At 42.9% G+C, this 21,313-nt stretch overlaps 1 protein-coding gene across 2 annotated transcripts in view; it reads right to left on the bottom strand.

Moving 5' to 3' along the window:
- ANO10 (anoctamin 10) overlaps positions 1 to 21,313 on the bottom strand; it is a 515,470-nt gene that overhangs the window by 471,502 nt on the left and 22,655 nt on the right. Inside the window, exons 1-3 of one of the 2 annotated variants that reach the window (XM_069211969.1) lie at positions 15,856 to 15,906; positions 14,041 to 14,197; positions 3,165 to 3,356 (exon numbers count right to left, since the gene is read on the bottom strand). In XM_069211969.1, the coding sequence (XP_069068070.1) occupies positions 3,165 to 3,356; positions 14,041 to 14,182 (334 nt within the window). In that variant the 5' untranslated portion in view covers positions 14,183 to 14,197; positions 15,856 to 15,906. Of the gene's footprint in view, positions 1 to 3,164; positions 3,357 to 14,040; positions 14,198 to 15,855; positions 15,907 to 21,313 lie in introns of those variants that run through there. The other variant, XM_069211970.1, reaches the window with a different exon arrangement.

Raw genomic sequence — 21,313 nt, forward strand, 5'->3', positions numbered from 1 at the left:
TAAAAGGGGGGACAGATTTTAACAGTCGTGTTATAGGCCAATTTCTTTATTATATTCTAGTGTGAAGATTCTGGGGTGAGTTTTATTGTCCCGCCTAGAAGACTGGGCTGCGGAAAACAGCATTTTTATGAAGTCCAATACAAATTTAGATCTGGTATTGGCACTGTCAAACAATGCCTAAGCCTCAACCTCACAGCAGGGAAATACATCAAGGCCAAAAGTGGCTTGTTACAACAGGCCTTCATTGATTTATCAAGTGTCTTTTGACTAGTGAATCGTTTCAAGCTACGGGACAAGTTGGGCAGGATGGGGATCGAGAAAGACCTTCTTACTATAATTAGGCGCTTACATCAGGACCTCAATGTAAGGGTGTGCTACAACCCCTCAGGCGAGTGTTCGCCTCCTATTAGCTCCACCCGGGTTTAGTCAAGAATGCATCCTGGCTCCTTTCCTTTTCCTCCTCTATATCAGTGGGATCTATAAATACCTAGTGGAAAATGGAAAGGATATACCACGCATGGGACACAAACTTTTACCGATTTTTCTATATATTGACGATGCGGTGCTTGCTGCCCACACAGCTAATTTGTCCAAGTGTTTTCTAATGGGGGATTCTGATCTATCAAACGTAAAATCTTTTAATTAATTTGGTACTCTTTTTAGGAATTATTTTATCTGGACTGCATTACTAACCTCAAAAAAGCAGCACTTCAATTGAGTCTATATTCTGGTTTGCACATATGTTAAAGCATAAACCAATCATAGTAATGCTGAGTTTACATAGGAGTAAATGCATTTTGGTGGGGGTATTTGGTGCTGGGCTATGAAGCCATTGGAAGGCAGGGGTCCTCCAAACAGCAAAAAATTGTTTTATGTGCAGATTATTGCCAGTTCCGGGGGTCCTGCTCCACTCATATGTCATGAGGAACTGGAACTGCCTTACCTGGAGGACTTGATTGGTCTTGCACTACTGTTATTGTGAATTAAATGTTGGGGAACCCCGGAGACTGGCCTTGTTAGAATGTGTATTACTGACTGCCTGTCACTTGACATGGTAAACCAGATTCCATGGCTCTCATATTTGAGTGAAACGTTCAAGATCATAGGACTTTCAGAACTACATAAGAACCCTGTTATAACCGGGCCTGAACATAAAGAACTGGTCGAGCAACGCTACTTGGACCATTGTATAAATTCATGTCTAGAGAAGGCCCAGCCCAAGGAATCGATAGTTAAATATTCTTCTGTGTCAACTACAAGGAGTATGGACCGTACTTGGAATGGACTATAAATCCTACCCAGCGTTACCATCTTACGCTTTTTAGGTTATGCACACTGCACTTTAATTTTTTTTCCCTGTGCTAGGGTATTGGCAACATGCCCTTCCTGTGTTGCTGTGACATCTCTATGCAAAGCACTAGACACTTTATTTTGTTTTCCACCTCATTCCAGTCCCAGAGGCTTTCCTTTTTTGCCCCATTTTGCTAAAGACAAATTTGAGGCACTAGAAGGATGGGATTGTGATTTTGAAGTGTCTAGGTTCGCCACACAGTTGTTATGCTTTGCTGCATTTTATAAGAATAACTTTTAATCTTAGGAAACAATATGCACTTTAATAACTGCAATACGTATGCACTATGATTCCCACATGAGCACTTTATTTCCAGCTGATGCAGTTTATGGCTTTGCTGAAATGTGTATTTCTTATATTCTATGTTGATGACTTGCTTTTATGGCCTTGGCTGAATAAAGATATTTTGATGAAAAGGACTACCAAAAACTGGATTTTGCTGTTAGATGTGGGTGGACACTGGGATTACCACAGTGCACTCCCCACACATAGACCCAGCCCTCATAGCCCAGGTGTACTGTGGCCGAAGACACCTGCCTTCTTGAAAATGCCCAAAGTGGGTATGGTTGGCCCGGGATTAGCCTGGGTATGGATATCAGCCATGCCCCACCCACTAGCACTCACATAATAACATAAATGTGGAAAAGGACTGGACCTGCTCTCTCCTGTACCCCCGAAAAAAGGGGACTCTAGTGTCATATGACTGCCCTATAGTTGAACCTACAGGGACACACCATGCTACAAGAGGCCTTTTCCTGCAAATGCCTGACCAGTGGCAATGGGAACTGGACTAGTCACTGCTGTTTGGCTTTTGATACCCTTTGAGTCTTCAAGTGCCTCTCCTGAGGGCATGCTGGGTTCTAGAAGTGTAGTCCTGTGGAGGATTGAGACATAAAGGACTAAAGTCAGAAGGTAAAATCTTTGGCCACGGAGATCCTAGTTTGTGTTTCTGACCAATGCTCCATTACGGTCAGAGCCAAATAGTGCCTAGGTCCCAGTCTGCTGCAACCATTGACAATCATTGGCACTTTAAGCTTCTTGGTGCTATTCCTACTTAAAACTTTAAAAATCATATCTTTGGTTCCCCTTATTGGATTTTAGAGTCATTCGGAGTGTTAGATTTTACTCTATTTTTTTAACTTGGTTTGACATTTTGATTGTTTTGCATTTCGACTTTATTACTGTTTTGGTACTGCATAAATACTTAACACAGTGCCTGTTTACTCTGTTCCATATCTACCAGGGGACTGAGCTCAGGTTAATTTAGTGACTTTGGGGTTTACCCTGATACGGATAGTGATTATACCATGAGGTGGGTAGTCACCCACCCCAAATAGTAATCCAATTTCTTACAGAAGTGTTACTTGATAATTTAAGTACTGAAAAGTGCCATAATCCTTCTCTTTAAAAGAGCACCTACGTGCTGAACTTTAATTTGAATAGCTACATATTAGTCTATTCTCAAACTAGAATGATAAACGTAGCACTTGGTAATCAAGACTTTGGGTCCACACACGCTATGTCAAAGTCTCAAAACTCAAAATCAAAGAAACGAGAATTGAAAGCACAGCGGTTAACCCCCTTTTATTAGGACAACCTACAGGTTTGTCAACAACATAGAAATTTGAATGGAATGAAAATATTTAATGGAATGCTAGGAAAAAGTAAATAAACAGTCTGTTTCCGATTTAAGAATACATGAGTGAACCACACAAGGAGGAAGCTTCCAAGCAGCTGGACGACAACCATCTTTATAGATGCAACAATAAAAACAATGTTTGGAACATGTATCCGCACACTAGGTGCCATTTACCTGCAAAGCCTTTGAATTCATTCCTTCTGGAGTACGTAAAAGCTCTCATGGTGTGGTCATGGCATTCTTTCACAAATCCCGCAGCCTCTGCTCCCACCAGCAGACGTCTAATGGAAGCTCCAACAAGATAAATGTTGGAGGTTTCAAAGTCCTTTTCTTCTTTTGGGAGGGGTTTTATCAACAACTGGGCACCTTTAAATATATTAAAAAATAAAATAAATCATCATTAACACAAAGCCTTAACCAGAGTATAGTATTTGATCCAACTTTGTTTCAGGGATCAGTTTGGTGTAAACCTGTTCAGTAGATTATGAGGAAATTAAGAAATAATTATGGCAAAACATATGTATAGCTGGACCATTAGGTTTGTGAATTGGTTTGCAAACTAAATTTCTGAATTGAAAGTTGAACCTGATTGGGTGAGACAGTTGTTCTCCTATGTGCCTTGTGTGCATCTATGGGGTTCACAAACTAGCTCTTCTGGGTCTTGAATTTGAAGGGAAACATATCAACTGAGAAAGGCTGGCCCTGGCAGCCATTGAGAGGTTCACACTACATTGATTCCATATAACAGTAGTAGCTGTTATAGCAACATCCTTTATTATCTGTATGCACCCTGAAAATAACACAACTAACATTAATGACTGGATTGCTGGCGATATCACTTAACCATCCAATAGATGCATTATGATAAGATAGAATGCATCAATCTAGTCTAAAAACAGCTTGGTTCACTTTCAAGCCTATTTTTTTAAAAATGAGATCCAAAAATAACAATGGACAAGGTGGGGGGTGTAAACTATAGGGAGTTATGGAATTTGTCTGTATTATAAATAAAGGTAATGTCGGAGATTCTTGAAACTTCATGTTGATCATGCTGCTGACCACTCCTGGTAAAGTATTTACCAATGTAACCTTACATAGAATTGAGCATGCATTGAAGCTAAGTGATTACTTCCAATATGTAAGACAGGACTTGTCATGGCTTGTACCGCCCCCTCATTCCCATCCATCTCTGGTTCGGGATATTATTGAAGGCCTCTTTTTACTTGGGTGTCCATCCAGTATCCCTCTGTATCCCAATTTACTTTGATCTAGGCTTACACCTAATTCCCGATTTGGTAGCTCTAAAACCATTGGTATACTGGGTTCGTCTGTGGGCTACGCCTGAACTTAGTGAATACAGGGACCTATTGGCCAGACAAAATGCATCCAGAGTCCCATGGCTGAAATTTGTCTCCCTTTTGGCTACAGAAGCTTGGGCTCCAGAGCTACTGGGATAATCCCAGTAGCATCAGTAAATACCAAGTTATTAATTTGAAATCTTGCTATTGGGCATACGTTTGTGAAAGGTATGGTGCTAATGTTTCCAATGTTCCTTGAGTTTCAATTGACTCCTTATTTCTTGTCTATTTCGGCTTTCCTCTCTTTACCACTTGCCATGATCCTTTATGTATGTTTTCGGTATGGTTGCTTACTACTCAAGTCCCTTACGAACCTCTGGAAAAATGGCTCAGTGGCTAGTGTGACCTGCTTTTAGTTTAGCTTCTGATACAACAAACATATTTTGTCCTGCATATGTTCTTTCTCAAAGCAAGTGTATTTGTCCAGTATGTGTAAACCTTGGAGTTGAGCAGTATGAAATAGCACTCAGGATTTTGAAAGGTGACACCTCCAGTGTAGCTGTAGGTGCTGTTAGTAGATATTTGGTGGATGTATGGTATAGATGAAATTATACTTTGGCTATGGCTGATACCCAGATTTGATCATTAATTTAGGTGCTTAATTTATCAATTATCTAGATATGTATTTTCTTGTGTTTAAATGTTTGGGCTTGATCATTGTATCCGGTGATATTAAATCACCAAATGAAAAGTGATTGTAGGAAGTACCTATTGGTTTGGTCAAGTGGTATGAAAATCTTGTTTGATTACTTGTTTATTTGTATTCTTTTATGTATTTTAATCATTTTTTTTATGTGTATGCTTTGATGGTTTACTAAATGAATGAATAAAGCTTGTTTGGTTGATTGATTGAATGCCTCTTTTAACCCTTGCTCATGGCATTGCCACTCAGGATGTGGTTCTCTTTTGTGTACCCTCTCTTACATCCCAAAGACCTTTCTGCCTGTTCACTGCCAGTATCAACCACATTCTTGGACATGTTTGTCATTGTCGATGGGGAAGGAGATAGGTGGGTTCCACATCATTCCTGAAACAACATTCAGATCTACAGGTTAGTGGTAACTTGATGTTCACAGGATTTAGGCCAACCCGTTCCACCATGGAACATCATGTTACAGTATTGTTCTTTCAGATAAATTAATAGATGAATTAGCATGCAAAGCATAGTAATTAACCCATGTTCTGCTCCTATATAGATTAACAAGCTCCTTTCAATTTTATTGACAACTGCTCTAGTTAAAGGTGAAGTCAAAGAGCAAATAAAAATTGGCAATATAGACAATGTGATACAATAATCACTCCAGGCCTGCCCATTCAACACAAATGTTCCCTCCACCCATATCCCCTCTGATGCCTATGGGTCCTCTTCTAGAGCTGCCTTCCTACTTGGCAATGTTATGAAGGTCCTAAGTATAAGATGCTCCACATTTTCTGCTTCAAGGAGAAGCTAAGGTTACTCTTGTTCCACAACTGGTTCTTTTAGACAGTCCGCCAGGTGATCCCACGCTTTGGCTTTGTCTAGTGTGCCCCTCCTCCTCCTTGCTTCCTGGAATAGTACTGCATCCCTGTCAAGACGTCACTGAGGAGTGGTGCATACCCATCCATTGAAGTTACTTTGTAAGACGCAGAATAAACAGAATCATATAGCCCTAATTTAGACATGGGCAGCAGACTACTTCATGTGGAGGAGGTAACAAAAAAAAAATTCATGACGTATAGAACAGGGGTAACAGAACTTTAGGATTAACACATGCCTTGTCAACTACAGAGCTGGGATAGAAAACCCCCGAAGCATCACATGGATTGAGAGTAAAAAGTCTTGAATGCCTTTCAGAAGGGGAGATGCCAATTAATTTTAGAGCCAAAGCTCAAGAAAACTTGATAGAGTTTTATTTTTCTAATTTTCAGGATTTCAAAATAAAGGTGTGATTTATTGAAAATTGATCTGAATGGGTTTACTCATCAGCCAAGGTGGTTGCTCTAACTGCAAATCTTTAAAGTCTAGAAAACATACAATTTCATTGTGATTTGTGCTCCCAAAGGAAACCAATGTAACTTCCTTTTTGCTATGACAGGTCTAGTCACGGAGCACATTATGGCTTTGACTAGGGCTAAGAAGGATCTTAGTAGACTCTGTAGAGAAGCATTCCCACATCTCTAAACTCACCATGTGCGATAGGGACACTTATCATTTTGGAGAAGCTGGAAATGTCCAAGACAATGTTTGTGATTTCTTTTGTCAGTGTGAACTTTGAGGGAAATGTGAAGCGTCAGACCAAGGACCCTGGTGCTGGGCACAGTCCAGGTGTGGACGAGTCAGATGGGTTTGCCATTGGTGCTTCCGCAGCTCGCATCCTCTATGCGACTGTGCTGCGGCTCTCATTAAGTAGGTCCTGGGAGGTAGGCGAGGTGTGGGAGGGGCTTAGCTGGAGAGCAGGAGAGGAGGCACGAGAGAAGCAGGTAAGGGGGAGGAGGGCGGGGATCTGGATGGCGTGAGGCAGCAGGGAGAGTGCGACACACAATGCAAAAGGGTGGAAATGAAGAGGAAAACAAGAGTCACCAAGAAAAGAGCAGAAAGGTGAGGAGAGTGAGTAAAAGAGACCCAAAAGGGGCAGAAAGCTAACAAAAATAGGCACAAGGGTGAAAGGGATTGAGAGAGTCAAGAGTCACAAGGGTCAAGAGGCTCAAAAGAGGCACACAGGGTGAAAAACAGAGAGAGAAAGTCCAGAGAGAGATTGAGAAGAGAGCGAAAGAAGTGTGGAGGACGAGGCAGGGTTGAGGATCAGGAACCGGGTCTGCAAGGGCCTGGACTGGTTGGAGGGATGGTTCAGGTAAGTCAGGGCCTGGGCAGCTGCTTAATTGCCATAATTGAATTGAAACATAAATTTTAATTGCTGTTCAGATCATTTCCTTGTATTAGAGTGTACATGTAAATACAAACAGTTACAATATCTGATAAACAATATTTGTCTGACTTAAGATTTAAAACGTAAGATCTTTCTCTTAATATCAAAATCATGTTAGTTATGTTAGTCACAGTATGAGCAGAAATCATCCAGTACCATTGCAAGCAGGTAGCAAAACAGGTATTTAGCTCCTATTTAATACAAAAAATAATCATATTAGTCACAGACCAATTCAGTATAGGATTTCAAAGATTGTCTTATTACGATGTCCACGATTTTGGAAAGTACTACATTTAGGTACAGTTAGATTTTTCACATGGGTAGAGATCTGTTTACTGTACATTAATTTCTAGCAAAAAGTTACTTATCTTGGTAAATCATAAGCTGTTCCCCATCATGTGGGTTTCCTTCTCATAGGAGCTGTACATAGTGAAGTTATGTTCTCCTCTTTGCCACTTGTTGAGGGCAAAGCACAAAAACCAGCTTTGTATCTTATAATAACAAAGGCCCTGGAAAGTTTATGACAAAATGCTAAAACCTGATTATGGAGACTAAGGGCCTCATTACGACCCTGGTGGGCTGCGGTGGTATGGAGGAAAGTACTGCCACCAGGCTGGCGGTACTTTCCTCCATATTATGACATTGGCGGTTTGGCTAAAGCCAAACCGCCAATGTACCACACCGACTGCCACGGCGGTAACGACTGCCAGGCTGGAGACTTCACACTCCAGCCCGGCAGCCGTCACTTGCCCACCTGCGGGATTATGCGCCCTCCTACCACCATGGTTTTCGTGGCAACCTTACCGCCATGAAAACCATGGCGGTAGGCACTATCAGTGACAGGGAACCCCTTCCCTGTCACTGATAGGGGTCTTCCCTACCCCCTCCACAGATTCAACCCCCCTTCCTCTCCAGACCCCACACTTCATACACGCACCTTCATTCACACACAAACGCATGCATACACACACTCATTCCCACATTCATCCACGCATGCATACATCCATTCACACAAACATCCGTAAACACAAACATACATACAAGCACACACGCATTCACAGAACAAAACATACACGCACTCACACATCCATACATGCACACACATACAACACGCAACACAGACCCGCATACACGCACGCACAGACATACACACACACACCCACAACACCCTCCATCCCCCTCCCCTGTCGGAGCACCCGACTTACCTGTTGTCAGTGGGTCCTACCGGCAGGAGACAGGACGGGGCACTGCTGCCAGCAGCAGCATCCACCAGCAGAACACCGCCAGGCTGTATTATGGGTCATGATACGGTCTGCGGCGGTCTACTGGCGTGGCGCTGCTACTGGCAGCAGTGCCCCGTCCTGTCTCCTGCCGGTAGGACCCACTGACAACAGGTAAGTCGGGTGCTCCGACAGGGGAGGGGGGTGGAGGGTGTTGTGGGGTGTTACCTTACCGCCATCCGCTGGCATGGGCACAGCCGGATTATCGCCATCCTTCTGGCGGAAATCCAGCTGTGGTCATAATAGGGCGGACAGCTGGTAGCCGCGGCAACGGTCTTTTGGCGGCTGTGGGTGTTTTTTACCACCGGGGTCATAATGAGCCCCTAAGGGTCTGTTTTAGGTCCTGGCGGAGGGAATACTCTGTCACAAACGTGATGGATATCGGGTCCACCTGATTACGATCCCTATAGGAAATAATAACTAATAACTAATAAGATGGACGGAGTATTCCCCTCTGCCAAGACCTAAATCAGGTCCTAAGTCCCAGGACTGTACACAACTTTGTTCCTTCTTTTGTTCATTATTTTCTAATGATGTTCTGTGTCCATCTCCAAACACTAACGCCATATAGCAGTTGAGACAATATTTAGTGTCATATGCTCTAAACATAAGAATTACAGAGTTTTACCATGCAATCAAATTAATCTAAGGAAGTCAATGAAGGTGTCTAATGCCTCGGTTAGTATATATTTACAGTGTTCATCACAATCAGACCTTTCATTATCAATTTTCAAGAGGAAGGTATAAGAGGGTAGTACCTCAGGTGTTTTGTTTGCAAGAAAAGATCATTTATACTTTCCCTAAAAATATTACTTTTGTTCCTATATAATTGACAGCGCATTTATTAAGGTTCACATACCTATCTAGAGAATCAAACTCCTTGTGTACTACATGAGGACTCTTATCTCATAGTATTGGGTCATCTTTAAATCAGGGCGTGAAGATGCTTTCAGTAAAGCCGCCCTACAAATGTTCTATTTATTCATTAGTTCATTCATTCGTTTTTCATGATGCTAACTGGCAAGTTACTTAGTTTGAAGTGATATGAACCTGCAGCTCCTACTTAACATAGTAGGTTTCTTATAAACCTGTGGAAAAAGATTAGCGTTAGGAAGAAAGCACATTTGTACACCATTGTCTGTCTTGACTCTCTGAACGCTTTTGTTATTAAAATCCTGTTCACCTCTAACCATATACACAAGAACGTCATAATGCTTAACAGTGCTGGGGGCGTGGCTTGGCCATGAATGGAGTAGGGCAAGAGTTGTGGCGCTCCCAGCTGAACTCCACTATCTGTAATATTCTGCCTGAAAATCACCAGAATTGGCCCAGGGGAGCCCTGTATTGTGGTCCCTTTTGTCGGGGCAGCCCTGGTGCAATTATCTTGCTGCCTTTTTACTTAAAATTGGTTCCTCTCAGGATATGAATACTATCACCATGGACGCACCAGCCTCCACTCAGGACCCACCAAGAACCCACCCTTGACACTGTTCTACAGGCCAAAGTCTCTCTACACAGTATAGGTGAAGTGACACAGACCTACTTTACAGATAATGTGGCCACCACTGCTTCACCCCTAAGTGAGTGGGGTGCATTTAAAGCATTTATCAGGGACTGGTGCATAGCCGAAGTCATGGGGTCTGGTGTGCAATAGTGAGCAAGATAGAATCACCTGAAAGAGCATTGCGAGACTTTGAGGTGACCCGACCCAGGAACTCAGACATACACTGACAACTCCTAGATGCTAAGGAGCAACTAGCTATACACACCAAAAACTTCGGTGCTTCGACCATCATGAATATATGGTGCACGCTTACGCTGAGTGCGACAAAGCTGGAACCTTTCTGGCTTGGTTGGCTAACCCCACATCAATAAACTTCTTGATTCTTGCTATAGAATTGGAAATTGGGAAACACCTTTTATACCCAAGATGGTATTAACATCAGATTTGCAAGGTACTATACCGTGCTGTATGCCCACCCCCCACCCCTAGCGGCACAGTCCCCCCAACTGATGGGAGATTTCATAAACTCCTTGGCCCTCCCGACACTCACGCAGGAGGAAGTGGAGGCCCTGGGAGGAGTCATCACACTCCAAGAGGTGAGAGTCGCAATTAAAGCCATGGCCAGAGGTTAGGTACCAGGGACCGATGGCCTCCTTGTGGAATTTTACACAGCATATACTGATGAGTTAGCCTCACAATTGGTCACTCTCTATGCAACAGTCTGAGAGCTGGGTCGCATCCCACCTATCACTAACAAGGATCTGATTGTCTCGCTGGTGAAATCAGGACGGCCCCTCCACGATGTCAGGGAATGCCCCTTATTCATGCTAAACATGGACTATAAAATTTTAAGTTGAATCCTAGCAACCTGCCTACTTCCCTTAAGGTCCCAGCTAATACACATGACCAGGCTGGATTTATTCTGGGAGGCAACGCAGCCATTAACATTTGCAGACTTATCTCAGTTCCCTGACAAACATGAAGCAATGATAGTTGCCATTGATATTGAGAAATCCAGTAGGGTTTCCTGTATCAGATTATGCTAAAAATGGGCATGGGCCAGGTTTTGTACAGTGGACCAAATTATTGTATGCAGCACCCACTGCCCAGGTCCAAACTGGCAAATGAATATCTGAAACCTACATTATAGGACGGGGTACTAACAAGGGTGCCCGCTTTCTCCACTGCTGTTTACCATCGTGGTAGAACTGTTTGCTGGCACAGCAAGGACAACTACTTCGTATCGGAGACTAGAAATAAAATTCACCACACCACCCTTCATGCTGATGACATGCTCTTCTTCTTACAGAACGTAGACAAGGACTTACCTGGAGCAATAGCATTGCTGGAGCGCTTTGGGAATCTTTCTGTATAACATTACACTAAGAGAGAGTATATGTGGGAGAAAGGAGATAGAAGAAGGACACACAACCGTACTCGACTCCCAAAAACAATACTAAATCACAAATAAGAGTACGGGGTTCTTGTAACGTGAAGTAGCCGACATGTTTCTGCCCTTGAAATTGAGCTATGGAGAGGGAGCGTCCCCTTATAGTCAGACTTGCATCAAAGATGGGCGCTCTCTGTGCACCTATACCGACCTCTCCTCAGGACCGCTTGGGGACGGGACGCTCCCTCTCCAGGATACCAGAGGCCACTAGCCTCGAGTGTTAGGGTCCTCCCCAGGTATTCCCTTGGTTAAGGTAGGCCCTTCCTCCACCCCTTTTCTATTGTAATTATTTGTGCAGCGCTCAAGAAGCATATGCAACAGGGATCCAACGCCCTGATGAATGCCCAGAGACCCTCCATAGCTCAATTTCAAGGGCAGAAACATGTCGGCTACTTCTTTTAGACAGGTGACCTTGTGAGTCATTGCTCTCACACCGGTTCCCCATTCCTTTTTAATCACACCACACAGAACCCTCTATTAAAATCCACCCGGGTATCTGAGTAGGTGTTTTTATTTCCCTAGCATAGCTGGATCCCCTTTTCCAGAAATAAAATTAATTTACGCACTCCCTCCTGTTCTTTTAACAGTGAGGTTGAGTCCGCCCAGGTGCACTGTCCTACCTGGGTGGGGCTAGGTGGTCATATGATGAAGCATGACACTATATAGTGTGTGAAACCACCTAGTCCGTAAAGGAAATCCCCCTCACAGACCACACACCACACCACAGCTCACCCACATTTCACCTCTAGTTGAGGTTCACGAGTGGTCTAGTGTCATAATTGATACACTACCGACCTACTCACGTTACAAGAACCCCGTACTCTCATTTGTGATTTAATCTTTCTGTATAAACTGGCAAAAATCTCATTTCTTCCCATTATGACAGGATACACCCCAACCTCTGGATCTCCGGGACGTTATTTGGGGGGGTACATGGCTGAAATACTTAGGGGTCAAAATTTACCATGACCCTCTTAACCTCCTAGAGGGCAACGTTGGGGCAGCAGTCAGAGGACTTCCTGCCAGTGTGGACTTCTGGAAGTCCTTGCCACTGTTTGTCACTGGCAGAATAGTGGTAGCTATATTGGTGGCACTTCCCAGGTTGTTGTATTCCTTTTCGACATTACCCATTGTAATTCCTAGTTGGATTTTTTGTGACTTAAACTCATTGATGACGGAGCTTATATGTGGCTTGGATAGGCGTAGAGAAGCCTTCGCTAAACGTCAATGACCGACAACAGACTTGGGACTCTCTGCACCAGACTTAGAAATATAGTACTGTGCAGCACAGCTTCATTGGTACAATCAGTGGATTGCATCCAGACAGGACCCCAAAAGGGAACTCGACAAAATAGCTCCGTGCTGCTCCCTCTCCTCCCGAACCCTGGGCGACCACCTCAGGAAGACACTGTGGGCCTACAGGCTGTTCCCTATTGTTGGCAATGCTCCCTCCAAAATACTTGGGCCAGCAGACCCGACCTCCCCTTAAAAGCACTTTCGCAGATAGCCCCGGGCGCAGGACTGAGAGGATTTACAGACTGGTCCCAATATGGGAATATGCGAGTGGGAGACCTCTATCAGAATAGGGAACTCATGACATTTGATGACTTTGCTAGCACGTTTGAGTTACTGGGTGGCCAATTTCTCCTCATCGCACTATGAACGCGACTCTTTGTACTTAGTAGAGATCTAGATCAGCTGACCCCCCATCCATGTGGCCAAATACTGTACACCAAGACGGACCAATCCAAAGCAATCAGTTGCCTATATCAAGCCCTGTGGCTAGATATATTTACGACCCTGGGGAAGCTCCAAGAAAAGTGGGAGGACATCACACTACCGATCTCCGATGTAGAGTGGACCTCAATACTCACCAATATACACACTGTTTATAGGAACGCTTGTTTTAAATGAATTTGTTTCTATTGTTTGCATAGTGGGTACCTCACCCCTGGTGAGATCATTCACCTCTTTCGAGCTGATACAGCGACTTGTCCCAGATGTGGGGCACAAGGAGCTGAAATGCTTCACATGGTGTGGTCCTGCCCTGAGTTGACAGATTTTGCTAAAAGGGTGGTTGAATGCACCAATGAGATTACACAAAGATCCATCCCACACATCCTGTTAGTGTACCTACTGGCGGGGCTCCCACGACCACATAACCGTAGGACCACCGCAAGGCCTGTGGATTTCACCATGATCCTTGCAAAACAAGAGATCTCTATGCTTTGGAAGGCACCCAGGAGCCCAAGCCTAGCCAAATGGTGGAAAGAACTCCTTCGTTGGGCAGGTTCAGGGGAGACAGAACTGTCATGCACTTCATGCATCACATATAGTTGAGAGTCCCCTTGTGCCTCGAGAAATAAGTGTAGAATCTGACACACTATACAGGAGATGCTAAAATTAAGAAGTTAAATGGGAATGAGCTGTATGCAGCATGATATGCTCACAGTGTTTCTCACACCTATAATTTATTGCATCAACAACTTAAAATGGATTTTATAGTGTAACAGACATGCGCTGCTGTGGTCGTGTCACATTTTAACACGTACCTCCATTTTCCTTTTTGTCCATGATCCGCTTTACAAGCCATTCTTTGGTTTCTTCATTAGCATCCTCTGCAAGCTCAATCACAACCAAGGGACGGAAGCCAAGACCGATGGGTTCACGTGAGGCACTGAATCTATTCATCATGGAGTACCTGTGGAGCTACAACAGGAAACCAATGAAAGTTGGTGAAATCAAAAATGCACATGGTCTTCAGAACTATTGGTGCTATGTTGATAAGGATTAGGAATTTCCAAAATAAATGTTACCTCAATTTTACTCATTTGAATAATCACAGAAAAACACTGCCAAATTCGGTAGCCTTACAAAACATACGAACAGCACAGGATGTTGCTACGCTGGTGCAGCTTCACTGTCATGGCTAAGGAACCAACCCAGCTAAAGATATATAGAGACTGGCATCCTCCGACAACTCAATGGATTATGTACTTAAGAGCTCCTGAGAGGTGAGGTTTTTTAGTTACTCTACTTGTGTAGCCCATTCACAGTGTGCGGAGGTCCATTACCTTCTCAGATGACTTGAAAATATAATTACAATGAATTACATAATAGCCTCAGCAAAACCCTATGGATAAAATGCCTTTTCCATGAACAGCAGATCCCTGGTCATAGCATCATCCCTGACTTTTTCAAAATGGATTAAGGGCAACCCTTATTAAAACAGACCTCTCTTACCACAAAGTCTTGCTTGTCCAAGGGCTCCCAGCTACAGATGCACATGTTCTACTTCCACAATGTGGAGCTTGGACTTGATGTACAATCACCTGTCTTTCCACGGACCATAGCAATGTCAAACTAGCTGACGTCTCAAATCCCTCACAACTGGCTGCACACAGCACAGGCATCCTTGGAACACCTAATCATTCATCGGTCTTCTACTCTGAAACCGCATGGAAGCCAAAGCACTATCAACAAAAGAGTTCTTTCCTCCCAATCCATTAGAAGCCCCCCTACTCGCATATAAAATCATGACAATCTTCTAAAACCTCCCATCACGTACCAGAAAGAAAAACACACTAACTAGATTGATAGATTAAAGAAACTCATCATTCCTCACACCTGTTGCAAAACTCTTCAAGAGTTGCTCAAGCACTGCAGAGGGACAGCAATTGTCTAAAAGTTTCAAAAGAGTTTCCTGAGTTTTTCTCCTAACTTCCTTAAATTGCCTAATACCTGTGTTATGCGTACCATGTCCTTTTTCTGTGTATGTTTCCTTAATTGTATTTGAACAAAACAATTCTATGTACAATTTCCATGATTTGTTTAATGTTTACACTATGAAAATAACGAAGTATGATTTACAAATATTACATAATGTCAGGTGGCCCCAATTAAATCTGTTAATCTGTAGAGCAACAATATGTTTACCAACAGGGGCCCTCACTCAGAGTAGTGAGATCATCTGGATTCATGCACAAAATCAGGTCTGTGCACAAATCGATATTCTGTGTTTTCTCGTAATTACTGCACACACACAATTTCCCCTGCACAAATGTTGCCAGAAAAAATGTGCAAAAATTTTCTGAGAGAAAACGTTTGTATAAACGATAAACCATACTGTAATCGTTGTGGAAAACTCACATATTGCGTATTAAGCCTTATTGTGAGATAAAAAACGCAGAATACCATGTAAGTGAGTAACCTGATAATTTACGTACGGTGAGGTATATTGAGTGACCCTTTAGTACCTATTTAGAATGAAGCTCAGATTCAGTTGCGGCTCACTGTAGGGAAAAGGGGCGGGGCGGCGCGTGGATGTCAAAAAAAAAAAAAAGATATTAGAATTTTTAAAAACTTACCTTTTTCCCACGCCACTCAAATCCGCTCCGCTCCGGTCTTGCATTGCAGGTACAGGCTCCCAGCCTGCCCTGCATCCAATCCTACCACTGCTTTCATGCTGCAAGCCCCCCCCCCGTCACGCCTCTGTCCCCGCCCCTTTTACAGTAAACACATAATAAACACAATTTATTATGTTTTTACTGTAAAAGTTTTGCAGCTGCTGCTGCTGGCGGAGGAACCGCCCCTGCTCAGTTTTATAAACCTGCATTTCCTTGGCATTAATAAAAACATGGTTAAGTTAATAAAATTACAAGTGCACTATGGACTACGGCACCGTATTTGCTGTGTTTTGACGGTGAAGTCCATTACTCAAACTCTGAATAAAGCCCTAAATATTTTTCCTACACTTTTTTCATTCAGGCTTTACTGAAAACACCCACCTTAAGTGTACATAAAACATTCTGACCAATCAATCAAAATAGTTTCTTTCATACAAAAAGGTTTCAAAATATGCATGAATTAAAAGTCATAAAATATACATGAATTAAAAGTTATGATAAAATAACTTTGTCACTGTTTAAATAAAATTCACTAATGGATACCCAACATCAAAATATTTTATTTCACCTACAAGATCATAGGTTGCTAATCGGTTGAACAATTATAAACAGAAAACATAACACCATGAGACGTATATTTAACAAACAAATATCCGCAATCAAATTGAATATGAGTCTACGTAAAGGGATCATTTAAAAAATAAATACATTTCCCATTTTTGGCTTTATTAACTGAGATTATATTTCCCAATTGTCAACTAAATTCACACCAAGCTTAGCTTAAGAAAGGTATTTCTTTTAGAGGCACCAGAAAAAACAACTTATGTATTTTATAGTATTTTATAGCACTCAGTGTCCCCAGATAGTCATGAGTCAGCTTTACCAACGACGTCTTTTTCAAACACCCAGATACAAACTTTCAAAGAGTGCAAACTTTTTTGCATTTTTTCCTTGCAGATTTCCAGAATCCGGAGGCAGAGGTGACTACTCAAATAATGTTTCAGACATTTTATAGGTTGAATACATTTCTCTAGTAGAATCTTTGTGGCTATCTGGCCAACAAATGTTGGAAAGCTTCAGATGGTCTAATTCCTTAAACGTTAAGAAGGAGTTTAGTGCCTGACATTTGGCAATTAAAACCCAATACTCCAACCCCAGCCCCCATCTATAGTTTGTAACATTGTTGAGCCTCTAAGGAAATAAGGCTTTTTTCATTACCATCCCTTAATCTTTACTATTCTTCAACCAACAACCAACCTTAACATTTGCAGCTGTATAATGTCATACACACAATTGTGCCTGCAATTGCTTTTAAAGGGGCACTAGATAAAAAGCCCCATTCCTTTTATGAAAGTGCAATATTGTGACTAAGGTACTAGCGAGCTTAGCCAAAGTTCTTATCCAATGAGTCAGCTCCAAATATAAATTCTTTATCCACCTTCAATTTTGTACCTGCTAACCGCCATAAAAATGTATAAATGTTTTGGTTAGATAATTATTTTTTTCTGTTTTAATTCCTCATTTATTGATTTCACAGTACTCTTTTGTGGCAACAGTTTTCCTCTGCAGTCCTATTAGGGTTTAATCTAATAAAGCAGGATCATCAGCAAGTGAGACTCCAGGAAAGAACTCCCAACTTTGGGGAAAGGATTTCATCAATGCAATGTAGTTTATCAAAATTGACAAAATATTGTAGATCCCGTAAAAAGACTTGTTTCATGTCATTTCCAATTGGACTTTCATCAGACAATTTTCTTTTTTCCACACATTTCAACGCTAGCCCAAGTGTCCAAATGAAGCAGACATGGAATTGATAATATTCAGAAGTAATATCCCATAGTTGCCAGCAATCTACAAAGTCAAATGCTGACTTCAAATCTACAACACACCAAATTAAAGACCTTCTAGCAATAGAGAATCACCAAACCCCATCTCATAATACCAAACAATGATCCATTGTGGACTGGCCATATTGAAAGCCTGCCTCTTTTAAAGAGATCAAAAGTATTTTGGTGTACCAGTCATAAACCCTGCCCTGAACACATTAAGGGGGCCAATTACGAGTCTGGCGGTCACAAGTCCGCCATACTCAGGGAGGCGTCCAGACTGCCGCTGCTGTGGAGGTCCGACCAACACATTATGAGGTTGGTGGGCAGACCCGCCAACCGACCTCCATCCTAGCCAGAATCTAAGATCTCAACGCACTGGCGGAGGTCCTGGTTGTAATCAGCGCTGAACTCAGTACCGCCCTGCTGATTACAACCTTGTTCTCCGCCAGCCTTTTCATGGTGGTCTGACCGCCATGAAAAGGCTGACAGAGAACAAGTGCAGGTGGCCACAGGGGGGGCCCTCCACTGCCCATGCCTGTGGCATGGGCAGTACAGGGGTCCTCCGCCCAGCACACTTGAAATCCACACTGTTTGCTGTGTAGACAGTGCGCATTTCAAGGGTGCTGGTGCACACTACGCGTGGCAGCATTGCTGGCAGCTAAATTATGAGCCGGGAACAATGCTGTTGCACCGTTCCCACTGGGCTGTTTCCGCGGTCAGCCCAGTAGGGAAGTTGTAATGGGGCCGGTGGGGAGACCGCCAGCACCACTGCGGTCACCTCATCTGGAGTTTGGCAGGTGGATTGCCTTAGTAAAGATTTTCTGGCCATATCCATGAAGGAGATGGATCAAAAGCATGCCAGATCACCCCTTTACCATTTTGAAACAGAGGGTTAATTATGGCTGCCTTCCAAGAGTGGGGATTAGGCCATTCTGCACTGTTCACAACCGTAATGCCCATTATTCAGAATTTACCTCATAAACGTAAGCAGGTATACTATAGGGACTAGCTGCTTTAGAGAGTTTCACAGATTATCATTTTGTATATACATTATACTCGCTTGGGTCTCCAGGACTACAACATCACTGCTATTAGATTTTGTGGGCCTGATTATGAGTTCGGCGGACGGTGACCATGCCAATGCATTTTTCATGGCGCTGCCCTGGCAGATTAGGACCGCCACATCTGGCGGAGCTGGCGGTTCCCTGGCGGTCCAACCAGGGTTGTAATGTGGCTGTCGGACCGTCGCATTGGCAGTGGTCTGACCGCCAGACTCGTAATGAGGGCCATAGTGTGGTTATCAATGGGGGAAGGTCCCATATGCTCTCAAATTAAATGCGTCTTCTATTTAGGCTTTCCAACATGGCCACATATCTGCCTTGTGTATTTTTCCATGTTTGTATTAATGTTAAACTTGGACTGTCTCTCCACAGAATTGCAACAACTCTTGAGTCTCTGGTGAGCGAGGTTATTGTTCTTAATCAGAGGGAAAGGATGAATGGCGTGAGAGCATCGGAGGAAGAGGTAACATCGACTGGTCCTTCAGTGAAGGCTATAGTTATGAAAACATCAGTGCTTGTCTGTTTTAAACCAGTTGGTTAGTGCTTATCAGTGTTTCCCAAGTGGCATTCTTGAGGTAAAACCTTCAAAAATGGAAAAAGTAAAATTCATATCACATGTGGGGTGTAAAGCAGACAGAAACTTTGAACAGAAGCATGACTTGGTTCAGACCCTATGTGAAGCCTTTAATGGCCTACAAGCAGTGTTGAATTATATTGTAACAGGATACAATAGGGGTCAATTAAAAAACATATTTTTCAGAAGCCACTCTTGCACATGTAAAACCAATATAAAGCATCTGTGAAACAGGGACTTCTGAGAAATATAGAGCACCACTACACCACACTCACATAAACTCCCATGGGAGAAACCACAATTGCCTAAAGGGCAATTCAAAGCAGTGTACCAACAAAGTAATAAAGTAAGCCAGAATGGCCTGGTGGACAACCCAAAGCCAGTGTAGCAATGGAGAGATAAAGCCAGTAAACTGTAACGTTGGCTTTGCCAATGCAATGATGCCATGGGACACAATAGCTACATTCAACGCGTGGATGGGAGACTAGGACCACCCACCCAACTGGACAATCAATTGGGGGATTGTATCAAAACCAGTATGCCAGAACAAAGCCACCAAATTTGACAATGCTAAATGAATTGTTAAGATACTTTCCAGTTAAGTGACTCACAAATGAAGATGTGGACTCCTCTGGAAGACAAAATAGGGGATGATGAACTGAGAGAGGCTCTGAATCACCTGCAGAACAGGAGGGAGCCTAGGAGGAACAGCTACCCCGAAGAATTTTTCAAGCATGTGGAATGTGTAATAATGCCTCCCGTGAGGAAAGTTCTGGAAGAAACACTGTTGAAAGGCGAGCTCCCACCAACTTTGAAACTGGAGGATTTCACCATAATTCACAAAACATGAACGCTGCAGGAGCTGTGCCTCTTATATATACCTATTTCCCTTATCAATATTGAGGCTAAAACTGTAGCCAATATTGGAGATGAGATTAGTTTGAGTGATCCGACCCACAGCCTTCTCAGATCAAGGCGGGTCCATGCAGCTTAGCTCCACCAGAATAAATATCAGGCAGTTGAGTAACGCACTTGCACTGTCAAAACGGCTGATAGGCCCATTGACTTTATTGATGGTCGACTTTGAGAAAACATTTGATTCTTTGAGTAAGAAATATATATTTGCATTCTTAGAAAAAGTCAACCAGAGACCCAGAGTCCATGGCTACACATCTCTGGTATACTAACTAGATTGTGAGTAAGAACTGGTGTAAGGTCTGACTCCTTCCCTGAACAGAGACGTACCTGGCAGGGATGTTCCCTCTTCCCTTTACTCTTTGTCACTGCAACTGAACTACTGGCAGAATGGCTCAGGATAGACGCAACGGTTAAGGGGTTTGGATGGGCCCTGGACTTGCAGAAAGACTGTTTTTATACGTGGACTATCTTCTTGTATATCTCCCAGAGCCAGAGAAATCCAGTCCAGGTGACATGCCTACACTGGCCTAAAGTTTAATATAAATAAATCTGTAACATACTCACTATGAGATAGTAGGATTTGGGCATCTGGACTTCAGACAGTCAAAGATGGCTTTAAGTACCTGGGCAATTTCATCACCAAAGACTAGGATCTTGTTTGGGGAAAAACTGCTTTCACAATTAAATAAGCTACAGGGTGACATGGCTTTTTTAGACCATCTCCTGCGATCTCTAATAAGGAAATCTGCCCTAATTAAAATGGTTATGCTGCCACGTCTCTTGTACCCACTTCAAAACTACCTTTTAAAATTTGCATGGTCTTCTTCACACATGTGAGGGCTATGATTAGTCATTTTTTCTGGGACGGTGGGGTGCCGCATATGACTATGGCAAATTGCTACACATCTCACTATGGTGGGGGAATAGGAGCCACAGACATTGAGGCATAGTATGGAGCTGCACACTTAGCCCTTTAACCCTTCTGATGGGGTATCCAGAAGGAGGAAGGATATCTGACATCTATTGGTTCCTGTTGA

Source organism: Pleurodeles waltl, chromosome 10 (genome assembly GCF_031143425.1).
Source record: "Pleurodeles waltl isolate 20211129_DDA chromosome 10, aPleWal1.hap1.20221129, whole genome shotgun sequence".
Classification (NCBI taxonomy): Eukaryota; Metazoa; Chordata; class Amphibia; order Caudata; family Salamandridae; genus Pleurodeles; species Pleurodeles waltl.